Here is a 14,128-nt window from a genome sequence, read left to right as displayed (position 1 = left end):
CGGTCGGCTTGTCTACCTGTAATTTGTTACTGCTAGTTTTTTGCAACATGGCTGAATATTTGTCCGACTCTGAGGTTGTGGACGAACCATAATGGTAGCAAATTACTGGTAAACAAGCCGACCGTCGCGGGTGTGCCCGCCGCTCAGAGGTTAGAAGACATCATCCTGGGTCTGTAGGTCAATCTACAGACCCTGGATGATGTTAACACGTAACTCCAGGAATAGCACTAGCGTATCATAACGAAATGAACAAAATGAAGGAGTTTCGCTGCAGATAATGCGTTATTTAGAGGCTGCGTTTCGATGCCCTGACCACTTCCACTATATGGATATACGCTGATCTAATTATCTCCTGAACAAGTGCAAATGAAACAAAAGTGATATTGATGAGTAAACGATGATATTTTATGCTAGAAATAAGGTCCAGGTTGTAAAAAACAGTAGTTTTCCTTTAAATGCACGAGGGGCAAAGCCACAGATATTTCTGTAATGAGCAGTTAAATAAAAATGTCATTTATTTCAAGTCATACATCTTTTAATTTAATTCAACAAATACGGCCAGCCTATCGGAAAGAACATTTTACACTAAATGTATCTAATATTGTGTTGTTCATATTTAAATCATTATGTTTTGTTGGGGAAAAAAGAGGATAAAATAAAAAAATCGCATATTAAATCGCAATCGCAATATTGGGGGGAAAATCGCAATTAGATTATTTTCTCAAATCGTTCAGCCCTAGTACTAACTCACCGTTGGCCCGACACTTGGAAACGTCCGATCCCTGGCTTGCTGTGTCATGGCCCTTATGGTCCGTTCACACTAGCAGCTAAAGAGCGACAAGCTAACATATTACATTTTTAATAGAAGGCAACGATATGAGGCAACAAGCTGATGTCCGGCTCTTGACGGTACGTGTCAGGCGGGGTGCACGACATTAATCAGTCCATCAATCTTTGCTTATAAAACACTTTAAATGATGTACACAGATATGAGAATAGATAAAACACACAAAATTAAAATCATAAATCAATTGAACAATAAGAACCAACATATCGACTGAAGGTTGATCAGGCTTCAACGCGTTAGTTTGCATTAGTTTCATCCGTTGCCATGTCGTCTGTGTCGTCTTCTTGTTGCTTTTTGTTTGAATGCACCATTAGCGCTTTGCCTTCTTTCCCGAGAAGCGGTTTAGACTCTCCCTCCACGAGACGGCCTCCTTTTGACAGACTGGACTCGTGCTGATTAGGAGTCTTGTGTTCTTTATTTCATAAATTCTCCTGCATCGACGAGGCTCATTTACTATCTTTCACCGAACAAAGCCTGCAGCAAAGCTCTTTTGATGGCTTTGAACACAACCGACCCGAGTGTGACTGAGAAAGCTCCCCACAATGCTGCAAATTCCGCTAGAAAACACTGAAGCTCAGACACATTTCTAACAGGTGAACAACGGCTGCATGTTAATTCAACTGAACCAGCTCTGATGAGTCGATTGGATCCATTTGTGTCGTCCAAACACAATCAGAGTTAACATTACAGGCATAGAAACTGTACAGAATCTTAAATTCTTCTTCTTCATTTTACTTTCTTAAATGTTCAGTTTGTAATCATATCTTGCCGTGCCTTTTAAATTATTCAAACCATCTGTGTCGTTGAGTCTTGCCACGCACGCCTGCCTTAAAATCATCGCCATAATCGCAGCTCTTTTGTGAGACCAACATGTTTGCGCCCGTGGCCTTCGTCGGGGGGTCATCCTCATCAGGGATGCTGAAGTCGTATCCCCTAAAGCGCGCACTCCCATTACCAGCACTTATTAATACTTTATAAGTTGGAAGTGTGAAAATTTTATGCAGTAATAACCTTGCAACAGTGGGTAATTGGGACTATTGAGACATATCATGCACGAGCCACGACGGTCGGGTTTGAAAGCGGTTGCCAGGCTGCCTGCTGTTCCCTGCCTCTTTTAATTGCCACACTTTGTAAAAGACGGCTTCATTACACAACAAACTTTTTTTTTTTTTCATCTTTTTCTTTTTTTCCAGACTCACAAAGATGTGCAGACATTTTAAGCTTTGAAGCATTGTTCCATAAAGAGCTTTTTCATTCGTTCATTCATCTTCTGTAATCGCTTGTCCTGTGATGGGTCGTGGGGGGTCTGGAGCCTTGTCATTGGGCGAGAAGCGGGGTACACCCTGGACAGGTCTCCAGTCTATCTCAGGGCTAACACAGAGAGACAGACAACCATTCACACTCACACCTTTGGCCAATTTAAAATCACCATTTAACCTAACGAGCATGTCTTTGGATGGTGGGAGGAAGCTGGAGCAAGCATCTCCTCTTGTTTTTCCCAGTCTGACTCCTTGATGTCGAGGCCGTATGTCAAACCATTAGCCGTCACTCTTTGGCTGCATTTTATTTTATTTTTTTGGGATAATTCGGGGTTTGCAGGTGTTATTTTACAACACTTTCTAAAAGGCTAAGATCCGGCATGTAGAGGCCTCAGAGGCCTTGTTGTAATATTTGTCAATTCCACGGTATCGGAGTAGCTTTCAAAGTTACACGGTGCTTTGACATAAAAAAAAAAGACAACAGGTGCAAAATGAAATCAAACATGACAAAATAAAAAGGTTCAGAAATCACAGACCTCAATGATGTGTGCGTTACTTGATTGTGTGTGCACATATCCTTCATTTTTTTTACATGCATACACATGATTTTTGTTGTATTTAGTCTTCTTTATTATATTTTTTACTTATTTAATGTTTTAACACTTCCTTTTTTCTCCTGTGTGCACTGTCTTTAACCTGTCTGCAAATGTCCCCACTGTGGGATAATCTTTTCTTGTCAAAATAAGTCTTAGGAAGAGACTTCGAACAGCAAAGGCTCGATCACCTTAAGTGACCAGTTGAAATTTTGGAACCATTAGCGAAGCCCTGCTGCAGGACCTCAGTCAGAGGTGCAGACAGAAGCCTGCTGATTCACAGCTTTAATAACGAAGATAAAAACAACCTTAAAATCGCTTCTTCTGAAAATTTACCGACGTAACCAGCGAAGGGCAGCTAAGATACGTGTAGTGTGTTCATTGTGGTCTTTGTACGTTTCGCCTCCTGATACCAGAATAGAGTTTATTGCGTTTGTTGAGTCTGGAAGAGATAAAAGCACGATGCTTAAAGGATGCGACACACCAGTCGATTGTTGGCCTCTGTTGGGCCTAAGATGAGCATCTGTGGCCTTAGTTAAAGCATCGTGAACTGTACTGTGGGCTCTAGTTTAGTCTAGCTAGCTCGTGTCTTTGATTCAGTTATGATCATCTGGAATTGATAAATCTTAGACCAACTGATCAGCATGATTCAGGAGAGGCCAGCTCTGTACGATATTCGTCCGAGCTTCCTAGCCTCCCGGCTAATAGCAGCTCTTCCTGTTTCCCTTTATGAACAATGAATACACATTACTGCCACCTGCTGGCGTTGAGAGACAATCACGTTTGGCCTCTTTTGCAAGATGTAGCTTTGGTATATTTGCACTTAAAGTACACTGATCAGCCACAACATTATGACCACTGACAGGAGAAGCGAATAACATTGACCATCTTATGACAATTCAGTGTTCTGCTGGGAAACTTTTGGACCTGGCATTCATTCATGTGGATGTTACTTAGACATGTAGCACCCACCTAGACCAGACCAGGCACCCCCACCCCATAGCAATGACACTCCTTGATGGCATCAGCCATCCCCAGCAGGATGCAACCTGACACAGACACACACACAAAAACACTTTAGGAACAACTAAATCCGGCCAAACTGATCAAGTATCTGTGGGATGATCCACAGAGGCCCCTCCCCTCAAAGGCCCCCCTCTCACAACATCCTGTTGCCAGACACCATAGGACACCCTCAGAATGACCATGTCCATTCTGTGATGAGTCACAACTTGTTTTAGAGGCACAAGGGAGACCTACACAATATTAGGAGAGGATATCTGTCTCAGTTGGACAGGTTGGACAGGTCATTAAACGACTTCACAGCAATAAAGAACCAGTCTTTTTACAAATTCACACAGCAGATACTCTGGCTTTTCTTGGCAGAATGGTGCCACATTGAGGATGGGTGATGTTATATTGTTCTGGACAGCTGGACAATTGCTACTGTCCCTCTCTGCATTACCAATATCATGTGTAAATTTGCACATAAACAACTTCCATACCATTTTCTTCCTCTTTGTCGTAACGATCACTCTTTGCTTGTGTCTCTTTTTGCAGAAGGATGACGTGTTCAAGGCTGTTCCCACCCCCCTGTCTCCTCCACCGGCCCCGACCACGCCCGCAACCCCGGCCACCCCAGCCACTCCGGCGACCCCGGCCTGTTCGGCTTCACCGGGCACCCCGAACACTCCCAACTCCATCTCTCCGTCTGGCATCGTGAAACGCAAGACCGGTCAGTATCCGATCGACCTTGCCTTTTATTTTTATTCCTCTCAAAGCTGCAACATTTTTGACCTTTGACCCCAGCAGAGATCGATAGTTTTCTTGCCTCCAGCTATTTCGATCGCTTGTTAGCGGGGGCCTAATGGTTTCAAGTACTCATTATTTCATAACGAGAAGGAAAAACAACACATTCATCACAAACTGAATGCATAAGAAGTTTGTTGACCTGAAGCCAGACTCGATACAGCCCTCTTTTTTTTTTTTTCTTCCATTCATCTCCGGACTCTCTCTTGGATTGACGCGAGGCTCGACTGTGTCACCCCATTTGTCGTTAATCTCATCTGCCGAACCACAAACACGCCCTCCTCCTCCAGCCTCTATCATTATTTTTCTGCATGTATTTGCATTGCGATAATAGTATTATTACTGCGGCGTTGTCTTGTGATGTGTCGTTTCTGCTGACTGGGCCTTAATGGAACCAGCGGAGCGTGTCGTCCTATTATTGCAGCTGATTGTCGGTGTTTATTTGGTCCTCTCTCTCTCTCCGGCGGCTCGCAGCCTTTGGTAACTTAAGAGCACGAACATATGTAGTGATTATTATTTTATAGCCGCTACACCACAGCTCGTACGCTTCACATGTGCAGCTGCGGCAAATAATCGACATTTAACGTTAATTTAACTTTTCCGGCGTCTACTTTGTTTCCTTCACCCCCCTACTTTTCCAGCAGGAGCAGCAGCAGCAGCAGCCCGTACTCTTTTCATCATCATCTCATTCTTCGTGTTTGATGACTGCAGTGTTTGCTTTCAGCAGTGGTGCGTCTGTCGCCCATAAGAGCACTGCTGGAGAAAACGGCGCATTAAAGTAACGCTCTAATTTGACCAGAAATTGCATTCTTAATGTCCCGAGTTAGTGCTTTCATTATAATATCTAGAAGGAAAAGAAAAACATCAGCAGCGCTACCTGTGCTAGAAACCCTAACAAGGGCTAAGAACTGAGGCGGGTGTGGAACCAAAACGGAAAATTGCCCTCAAGCACCACTGCTGCATAAAATTACAAAGGAGGAAATTACACTGAATCTGTGAGCTGCTGTGCTGCATAATGTCTTTCAGGATGGAATTAGTGTTTTCATTAGCAAAGTATGTATCTCTGATTCTTTTTTTTTTTTTTTTTTCCCCTCTCTCTCCGTTGCCCTACATCCACAGAAAGAGAGCGGCCTCGTTTCATCGTGGCATTATTTTAGTTTGGAAGCCGCTTGACTTATTCTTCTTCCTTCTTTTTGAATTTTATTCAATGTCCGTCGCCCGATGTGCGTGCAGCGAGGAAGATGTTCCCCAAGAGGAAGCTCGACGAGACCAGGAGCGGCAGCGAGAGTGAGAAACAGGAGGCCGGGGGGGTCAAGGAGGAGCAGGGTCAGCAAAACAAGCGACCCCGTGTGGAGAACAGTGACACCGGAGCAGGTACGTCGCCGCTATGAGTCTGACTCCTGAACGGGTCTGAAAAGCCCTGGTGAGAATAAAAGTTAATCATCGTTAGTTTGTGAGTGTGCACCGATCAGCCATAACATTATGACCATGATCATAATATTGTGTAGGTCTTCCTTTTGCATCCAAAACAGTTGTGGGTCATCAGAGAGTGGACATGGGCCTTCTGAGGGTGTCCTGTTGTGTTAGTTGTTAGTGGGGGGACTTTGAGGGGAGGGGCATCTGTGGATCATCCCACAGATACTTGATCAGTTCGGGATCTAGTGAATTTGGAGGCCAGGTCAACACCTTGTGCTGCTCTTCGTGTTTTGTTCCTAAAGTGTTTTTGTGCTGCATCCTGCTGGGGATGGTTGCTGCCATCAAGGAGTGTCGTTGCTATGGGGTGGGGGTGCCTGGTCTGGTCTAGGTGGGTGGTACATGTCTAAGTGACAGCCACACTAATTAATGCCAGGTCCAAAAGTTTCCCAGCAGAACATTGAATTGTCACAAGATATTCACTTCTCCCGTCAGTGGTCATAATGTTATGCCTGATCGGTGTATAAACGGCTGTTAAAGTTAGACCAGGAGACTCTTTATGGCTCTTTGTGATAACGACACTGCTGCACCGACTGCGGGAAAGGTGTTACTTTAAATTCAGGGTTCCTCGTGGTGGCGAGAATGCAAACTGAAAAAAGCCCTTGAGGTATATAGTTCTCTGAGGAGCTCCCCTGTCGTTCGTTATCCTCTGAGAGTCCCCAGAGTAGTTTGGTCTGAAAGCGCCTAAAGTGAACCCAAGTCACGGAGCAGAGCTCCTGCAGCAGCTCCTACAGTCTTTTAACTGAGGGTTTAAACTCACGTGTGCAGCGACGTTTTTACCAAAAGATGAAAATCGCAGTCACTTGACTTTATTTAAACCATTCAGACTCTCAGCTCGTTTGTTTTTCAGTCTTTATCTGGAAGTTTGTGGCATAGTCTCTACATGTTTAGAATTCCTTGCAGACAAAACGCAAATCCATGTTATTTCATGTGAGGGCTGCAACTGGAGATTGTTTTTTCATTCATCTACAGATTATTATTCTATTCCTACATTCAGAAGTGTCAGAAGAAAGAAAGAACATTTTCCTGAGCCCAAATTGCTTATTTCTGTCAAACCAACAGTTCAGATTGTTTCCAATTCACCATTTATCAAAGAGAAAAGCAGCAAATGTTCATATCTGAGAAACTGGAACTGAAGAGAGTTTTTAATTTTTACTTCATAATTAAAATCTGATCAGTTATCAAAAATTGGTGCCAGTTATTTCTCGTTTGATTGGATAATGAATTAGTCAAATTCAATTTGTGCATAAAGTAAATCTCTGTGTAAGAGTGAACAGAGGAGATGGCGAGTGTTGCAGCGATAAAGAAACTAAACAGATGGGACGTTTGGTGCGTTAGTTGGTACAGAACTGTGATATTACAGAACCAAAAGAAAGATTATTTTAATTGATTTACTTCAGTTTGGAAAAACTAAAATAGGGGAAGAGGCAGAAAATATTACAGAGAGGGGATACAGAGTTTATGAGGAGATATAACAATCAGCCACAACAATATGACCACTGAGAGGAGAAGTAAATAACACTGACCATCTTGTGATGATTCAGTGTTCTTTTGGGAAACTTTTGGACCTGGCATTCATTCATGTAGATGTTACTTAGACATGTAGCACCCACCTAGACCAGACAAGACACCCCCACCCCATAGCAATGACACTCCTTGATGGCAGCAGCCATCCCCAGCAGGATGCAGACACACACACACAAAAACACTTTAGGAACAACTCAATAAAAGATGAAAAACAGCACGAGGTGTTGACCTGGCCTCTAAATTCACTAGATCCCAAACTGATCAAGTATCTGTGGGATGATCCACAGAGGAGGCTCCTCTTCATTCAGTGCAAAACAAGAAAGTAATTGGTTAAAAAGGTTAAGTGTGCAGCATAGCAGACAGGGAAATGACCCCTAAAACTGTGTTATATACCAGACGTGGATCCGTCAGACATGTCCAACCGTTTATTTTAACGTACAGATGGGGAAAATTAAAGTTTCATGCCTGACTCTTCACCCAACCAGCACCATGACCCCAGCCGGGTCTGCTGGGACCCGGTGCTACAGGTTTGTCAATAGCAATTTCTCTCCCACCCGACTCTCTTGGGTGAAAGAGGAAACCTCAAAAACACAACCTGCGGCATTTATTGGAGAATGCTGTTATGTTGAAAACTGTCTTCAAACAGAGGTTTCCAAAAACTCGGTTGCCCTCAGTAAACCTGCTGGCATTTATCTCTTCAATGACTCCACTCCCTTTTCTGTCTCGCCCTGTGTAGGGAGCACTGATGAACCCATGGAGGAGGAGGGAGCAAAGCAAGAGACGGTTGAAAAGGCAGTGACCGAGGCTAACGGCCCAGATGAGGAGATGGAGAGCAAGAATAAAGACGAAGAAGGGGAGAAGGCCAAAGAGGAGGAGGAGGAGGAGGAGGAGGAGGAGGAGGAGGAGGAGAAGCAGCAGCTGGAGGAAAAAAGCTCTGATGAGAAAGGAAAGAAAGCTGAGGGGGCGGAAAAGAAAGCAAAGGAGAAGACGGATGATGAGATGGTGGTTGAAAAGGACATGCAAGACAGAGAAAAGAGACCAAAAAGTCAAACGCCAAAAGAGCATAAAGATAAGGAGCCGGCCAAGAAGGCCCCCATCAGCAGTTTCTTTGGTGAGGAGGAATTTGCATGGCTCAATTCTTGCTCTAAAAGAAAAAAAAAAACGTTTCTGTACATGTGCTTTGCTTTCTGTCAGTTCGGGGAAGACGGTAAACCCCGTTGCTTCACCTTTAGCTCATTTTTAAACGTCTTTCTTTCTGTAGTTCCCAGAAAAGCAGCAGTGAAGACGGAGAAGGAAGACAAGAGCGAAGGAGAGGAGAAGAAGAAGAAGCAGAGTGGAGACAGGAGGAGTTCAGAAGAGGAGGGTAAAGATACGAAAGGGTAAGACGACAGAAAGTCACGGATAGATCAGCGTTGGTAGTCCGTCTTCACCTGATTTTGACTCTCTGGGTAAATATGAGGGTAAAGATCCAAGGCTACTCCTGAGAAATATATCATTGATGAGGCACGAAAAATTATATTTTTGCTCCACACTCTCACACTGAATCGTTCATCGCTTTGGCCCATTTGCAATTTTAGTAGAATTTAATTGAAGCTGAAAGAAAAGACTTGGATTAAGGTGATTCCATAATTTGAAAATGTAAAGCTTGAAATCTAATGGAGGGGAAAAAAGTCTGTCAATCTCACACATAGACTGTATAAAGATTGACTGCTCCTGAAAAGTGAAGCCAAAGCAAGTAGAGCTCCCCCTGGTGGCTGGCTGCAGTATAGGTCATAAGCTCCGCCTCCTCCATGTTAGTGGATGGGACTCGGGCCAAACAAAAACACTGAAATACACTATAAATAATTGTTTTTCAAGGATGGTTTCTGTAATTTTAGGTAGTTGATATAATGTTGATGCATGTTTGAGCGTCAATTTTTCGGATACGTTTTGTTTTAGTTTAGTTATTTGACGCTATAGAAACAGGAAGTGGCGTAACGGCGACTACCGGACTGTACCACGCAGACTCTGGGGAAAATAGCGTCCATTTGGCCAATGCAAGGAAGCGGCGACACGTTGTCCACATTTATATAGAGTCTGTGATCTCACCTAACCCAGTAAATACGACCGGACAGGGCTTAAGCAGAAAGTACCGACAGATTAATGGAAAAAATTACCCTAATCTTTCCAGACTGATCCAGAGTTTCAAGCCAGGGAAGCGAGAGAACGTGGCCACGTATCACACGGCTGCTACTGTAAAAGTTACCTCCAAGAAAGAACCGTCCAGTATGGGTGCAAATATACATCTGAACCATCGAGGCTCCAAAACAAACAAACGAGCTGCACATTTCAGATCATATTTATTTATTTATTCATGATGTTGGGAGTCCTAATAAAAACCTAAACTCCCTCCAGACATTTAGAAGCCTATGGGATAAGTCCAGTTGATTTTGTTTTATATTTGTTTTAGACAAATATAAGAAACACTGTACTCAAGCACAAATATATACAATAATAATAAGAGGAAAACTTTTAAGGTATTATATTAGATTTAAGCCTTCTAATACTGAGTTTCTAAACATTATATTTATGCACGGCATATATTTAGATCCTAACAAATGGCAAATTGTAGGATTTTTATATTTAATTGTCGCCTCAGATAAGTTTTTCACTCCCCGGTGTTTTAACGCGACTGTTTTCTATATTAATTCTCTTCATTATTGCCTCCACATTATCTCAGCCGGCCTTGCATAACGCAGTGCTTTTATTACATGTAAATAAACCAGCAGCAGCAGCAGCAGCAGCAGTAGTAGTGTATCGCTGCTTTGTCGTTTTGAGGTCACGTTAACTATTCCAGCCACAAACTATTTTTAGCTCTCGACAAGGAGGAAATGCATTTTTTATCCTGCTAACTGTTTATTTATTAATTTATTTTTTTATCACTGCCTCATGTGCGACAATGAGGGAACGACATGTGTAAGAAAGTTCAGGGCTGTAGTTCATCTCCCCTGAAATTAATTCAGGCAACGATATCTTATTTTGAAGAATCCCAGCAATTATGTCATTTTTTTTTCTTCTTTTCAGATTAATTTTGCAGCAGTTTAACTACCTGTGAAAATTAAACTTCTCATATTCTTATACACCGATCAGCCACAACATTAAAACCACTGACAGGAGACGTGAATAACATTTAAAACATATTGTGACAACTCAATGTTCTGCTGGGAAACTTTTGGACCTGGCATTCATTTATGTGGATGTTACTTAAACATGTAGCACCCACCAAGACCAGACCAGGCACCCCCACCCCATAGCAATGACACTCCTTGATGGCAGCAGCCATCCCCAGCAGGATGCAGCCTGACACAGACACACACACACAAAAACACTTTAGGAACAACTCAAAGAAAAACACGAAGAACAGCACAAGGTGTTGACCTGGCCTCTAAATTCACTCGATCCCAAACTGATCAAGTATCTGTAGGATGATCCACAGAGGAGGCTCCTCCCCTCAACCCATAGGACCAAAAGGCCCCCCCACTAACAACATTCAGGACTCCCTCAGGAGGTCCATGTCCATTCTCTGATGATTCACAACTGTTTCGGAGGCATGAGCACAATGTTAAGAAGGTGGTCATAATGTTATGCCTGATCGGTGTAATTGTGTGCATCTTTTTTTTGTGTTTATAAAGAAGTCTGGGTAGTAACTCATTTTTTCTCTCCTCAGTGAATCGGCTGCGGGACAAACAGACTACAATCCATCTAGGCCAAACTACCACCCCGTGGACCACGCCTGTTGGAAGCAAGGCCAGAAGTAAGTGAAGTCTAGCGCCTCTCACGTCGCCCATCAAACGCCAAAATAGGAGTCCCACATTGATTATCGGCTGGCGCTCTCTGCAGAAATCTCTGAATATGTCTCTCTTTTCTGCACCTGTCCTCTTCTATCCTTGCTCCGAATCACATTATGAAACATTAAATAATAGAGGAAAGGAATGGGTGGAAGGTATGTGAGGTTAAAAAATAAAATTCTTCTCGGCAGCTTTTATGCGATCCAGACGGCGTGTAAAAATGTTGTGTAAGTTTTAGAAGGTCGTTAGAAAACGATATCATTTAAAAAAATCTCAGCATATAAATCGGTTCGTCTTTGATGTAAAAGAGCCATCGTTGAAAATTGCATCATGTTGAGGAGTATGTGAACACGTAAGTCTCAGACGGTCTTTGTTCCCTTTACTTTTTTCAACAAGGCTCTCATTGAATAAACGATTGACTCATTGATTATCAGTTATCATCACAAAGCTCAGGATTCCTATTTACGCCGACGCTACACTCAAAGTCAAACCTGTCTTCTGTTTCTCTCTGATGTTTTCTGCTGATATTCGACTTCTCGCTGTCAAGCAACGACAAAACCAATCTACCCTCTAATCAGGCAAGATGTGAAATTGAGATACAGATTCTTTTGTGAACCTCCCCCGGAGTTGTACATCAAAGAAAACCAGGCCAAGACAAGTAATATTTTGTCATTGTTTTATTCTGCTCTAACTAACGTACGGTAGCGTCTCGCACACCTCCCACATATTCCTTTTCTTCTTTTCTCTATTTTCTGTGATTCTGTGCAAGTGTAGACGAGTACAGTCAAAACGGCATGTCAGTCTTTGTATTGACTTTTCAGTGAATATGCCACATCATTAAAACAACCTACCTGATATTGTGTTGTTCTCCCCGGTGCTAGTGATGCACCGTCAGAAGAGGCGGACCAAGAGTTTTGGCACATTTTACGATGACAGCCATTAAGGCTCAATTAGAATACTGTGGGACATAGACGCCGTAATGACACCACCCAAACGCTAGTTGGCGCTGTGTCTTTTTTTTGTCAGTCGGGTTAATTTTTCTTTCTACTTCCTGCTTTTCTTTCAACAATTGCGACTGAAACTTTCGCAGCAATTTTGCCGAAATGATGACAAGCCCTACAAATGTTTGTCTCCCTGAACCTCCTCAGTTAACCTTTCCTTTCGACGTGTTCCATCTTTATTGATCCAAAACAGTCAATTCGAAAACTGCGGAGATGGAGAAGCAGGCGGAAATACTGAAGTGGAAATATGCTGTTACCAAGAGGACCAGTCACAGCTCTTGCGGACTGTGTCGCCGTGCCACGTACTTACATTTTTGGGGAGGTGCACGTCAAGCTACAGCGCAAGGGTCTGCGTGTGCTCTGCACTGTCGCCATAGCTACGGCCTCAAATTGACGCAGAAGCCTAAACCGCCTATTATTCAGCGTTAAACATACTGTAACGGTACACACAAGTCACGGTTCGGTACGTACCTCGGTGTGGGGGTAAAGGTTCGGTACAACGGGGAAAAAAGCAACAAAAACTCACACATATGTAAGACTAGCTTTTTCATTTTTTTTGAACAGACACCAATTGACTGAAAAACAAACTAAAAACCACCTCCTGTAATAAAAGTAAGAAACAAAAGTAAATAATACACATATCGGAGTGATGCCGTCTTATGTGCGTTAGCATGTTTGATGTGTTTCCAGCGACGTACCGCACCTCCGCCAAACATCGTCGGCAGACAGTCTTTGTCCGGTCCACCACTCGCGTCTTAGTATGTCTATGCTCCACACTCTCCATTACTTTTCTTCTTTGTCTGCATTTCTTCTTCTGTAGACGAATAACGTTAGCTGGCAGCTTTTGGGCTCATTACCGCCACCTGGATTGAAGTGAGGACTCGCCTTTTTCTTTTTTTAAATAGGCTACTCACTCAGACGTATTCGCCGTGTGACTGCGTGCACTGAACCGTGACGCCCCTAATTAACAGTGCATTGACAATACCTATAATGATGCGTTCCCACTTCGAGTAACAAAAGCTACAACTTGGTCAACATTGCCAGCAACCTTGTCGCCCTTGGAGTCACTAAAGCCCTCGATCATCGATGGGCAGGAGTAAGGGTGGAACTGGTGTTGACTGCGTATATAACACACCAAAGATGATAAAAAGGTTGAAGCCAGCTCATCTTTTATATCGGGCCGCAACTGTCGGACGTCAGCTTCTCAGCGTGTTGTAGTTTGTCGCTCTCTCGCCACGATTGTGAACGCGCCATGATAGAATTCGCTGCGTTGAGCTGAGGAACAGCACACGTAGGTCTACTCTGTGCCTCTAAGACAGTTCTGACTCACTGGGAAATGGACAAAGGCCGCTTGGGGGTGTCCTCCGACATCAGGACGTTTTTTTTTTTGATCGGTCTTGTTCCAGCGCATCCCGCAGATATTCCATCAGTTGGTAGATCCGGGGGCGATTTTGGAGGCTGGGTCGGCACATGGGGTTATTTTTCAATCCCGGACACATAACTCTTATGGGGGGGTGGCTGCTGCTGTTGGTATGGGGTGCAGCAATGTTTAGGCGGGTGATGAAGTAACACCCACATGAACGACGGGACCTAAGGTTCCCCAGGAGAACGTTGTATTTTCAACAAGGCGATAGATGTTGCTCACTTCACCAGACAGCGGTTTTAATTTTAATATATTTTTCATGCTGCAAACAAAACCCATCTGAGCTCAGCAGAACATAAGCATAGCAAATATTGATTTGAGGAGTTCATAATATTTAAAATAAATTCCCTCGGCCCAGAAAGCTTCAGG

At 43.3% G+C, this 14,128-nt stretch overlaps 1 protein-coding gene across 1 annotated transcript in view; it reads left to right on the top strand.

Moving 5' to 3' along the window:
* Positions 1–14,128, top strand: part of lig1 (ligase I, DNA, ATP-dependent) — a 69,977-nt gene that overhangs the window by 5,548 nt on the left and 50,301 nt on the right. Inside the window, exons 4-8 of the mRNA XM_084547103.1 lie at positions 4,260–4,434; positions 5,742–5,882; positions 8,245–8,619; positions 8,770–8,887; positions 11,215–11,301. Of these exons, the coding sequence (XP_084403229.1) occupies positions 4,260–4,434; positions 5,742–5,882; positions 8,245–8,619; positions 8,770–8,887; positions 11,215–11,301 (896 nt within the window). The remainder of the gene's footprint in view (positions 1–4,259; positions 4,435–5,741; positions 5,883–8,244; positions 8,620–8,769; positions 8,888–11,214; positions 11,302–14,128) is intronic.

Source organism: Chelon labrosus (genome assembly GCF_963514085.1).
Source record: "Chelon labrosus genome assembly, chromosome: 6".
NCBI lineage: Eukaryota > Metazoa > Chordata > Actinopteri > Mugiliformes > Mugilidae > Chelon > Chelon labrosus.
The sequence above is the reverse complement of the archived record's forward strand: the minus strand, read 5'-3'. Positions and strand labels throughout refer to the sequence as shown.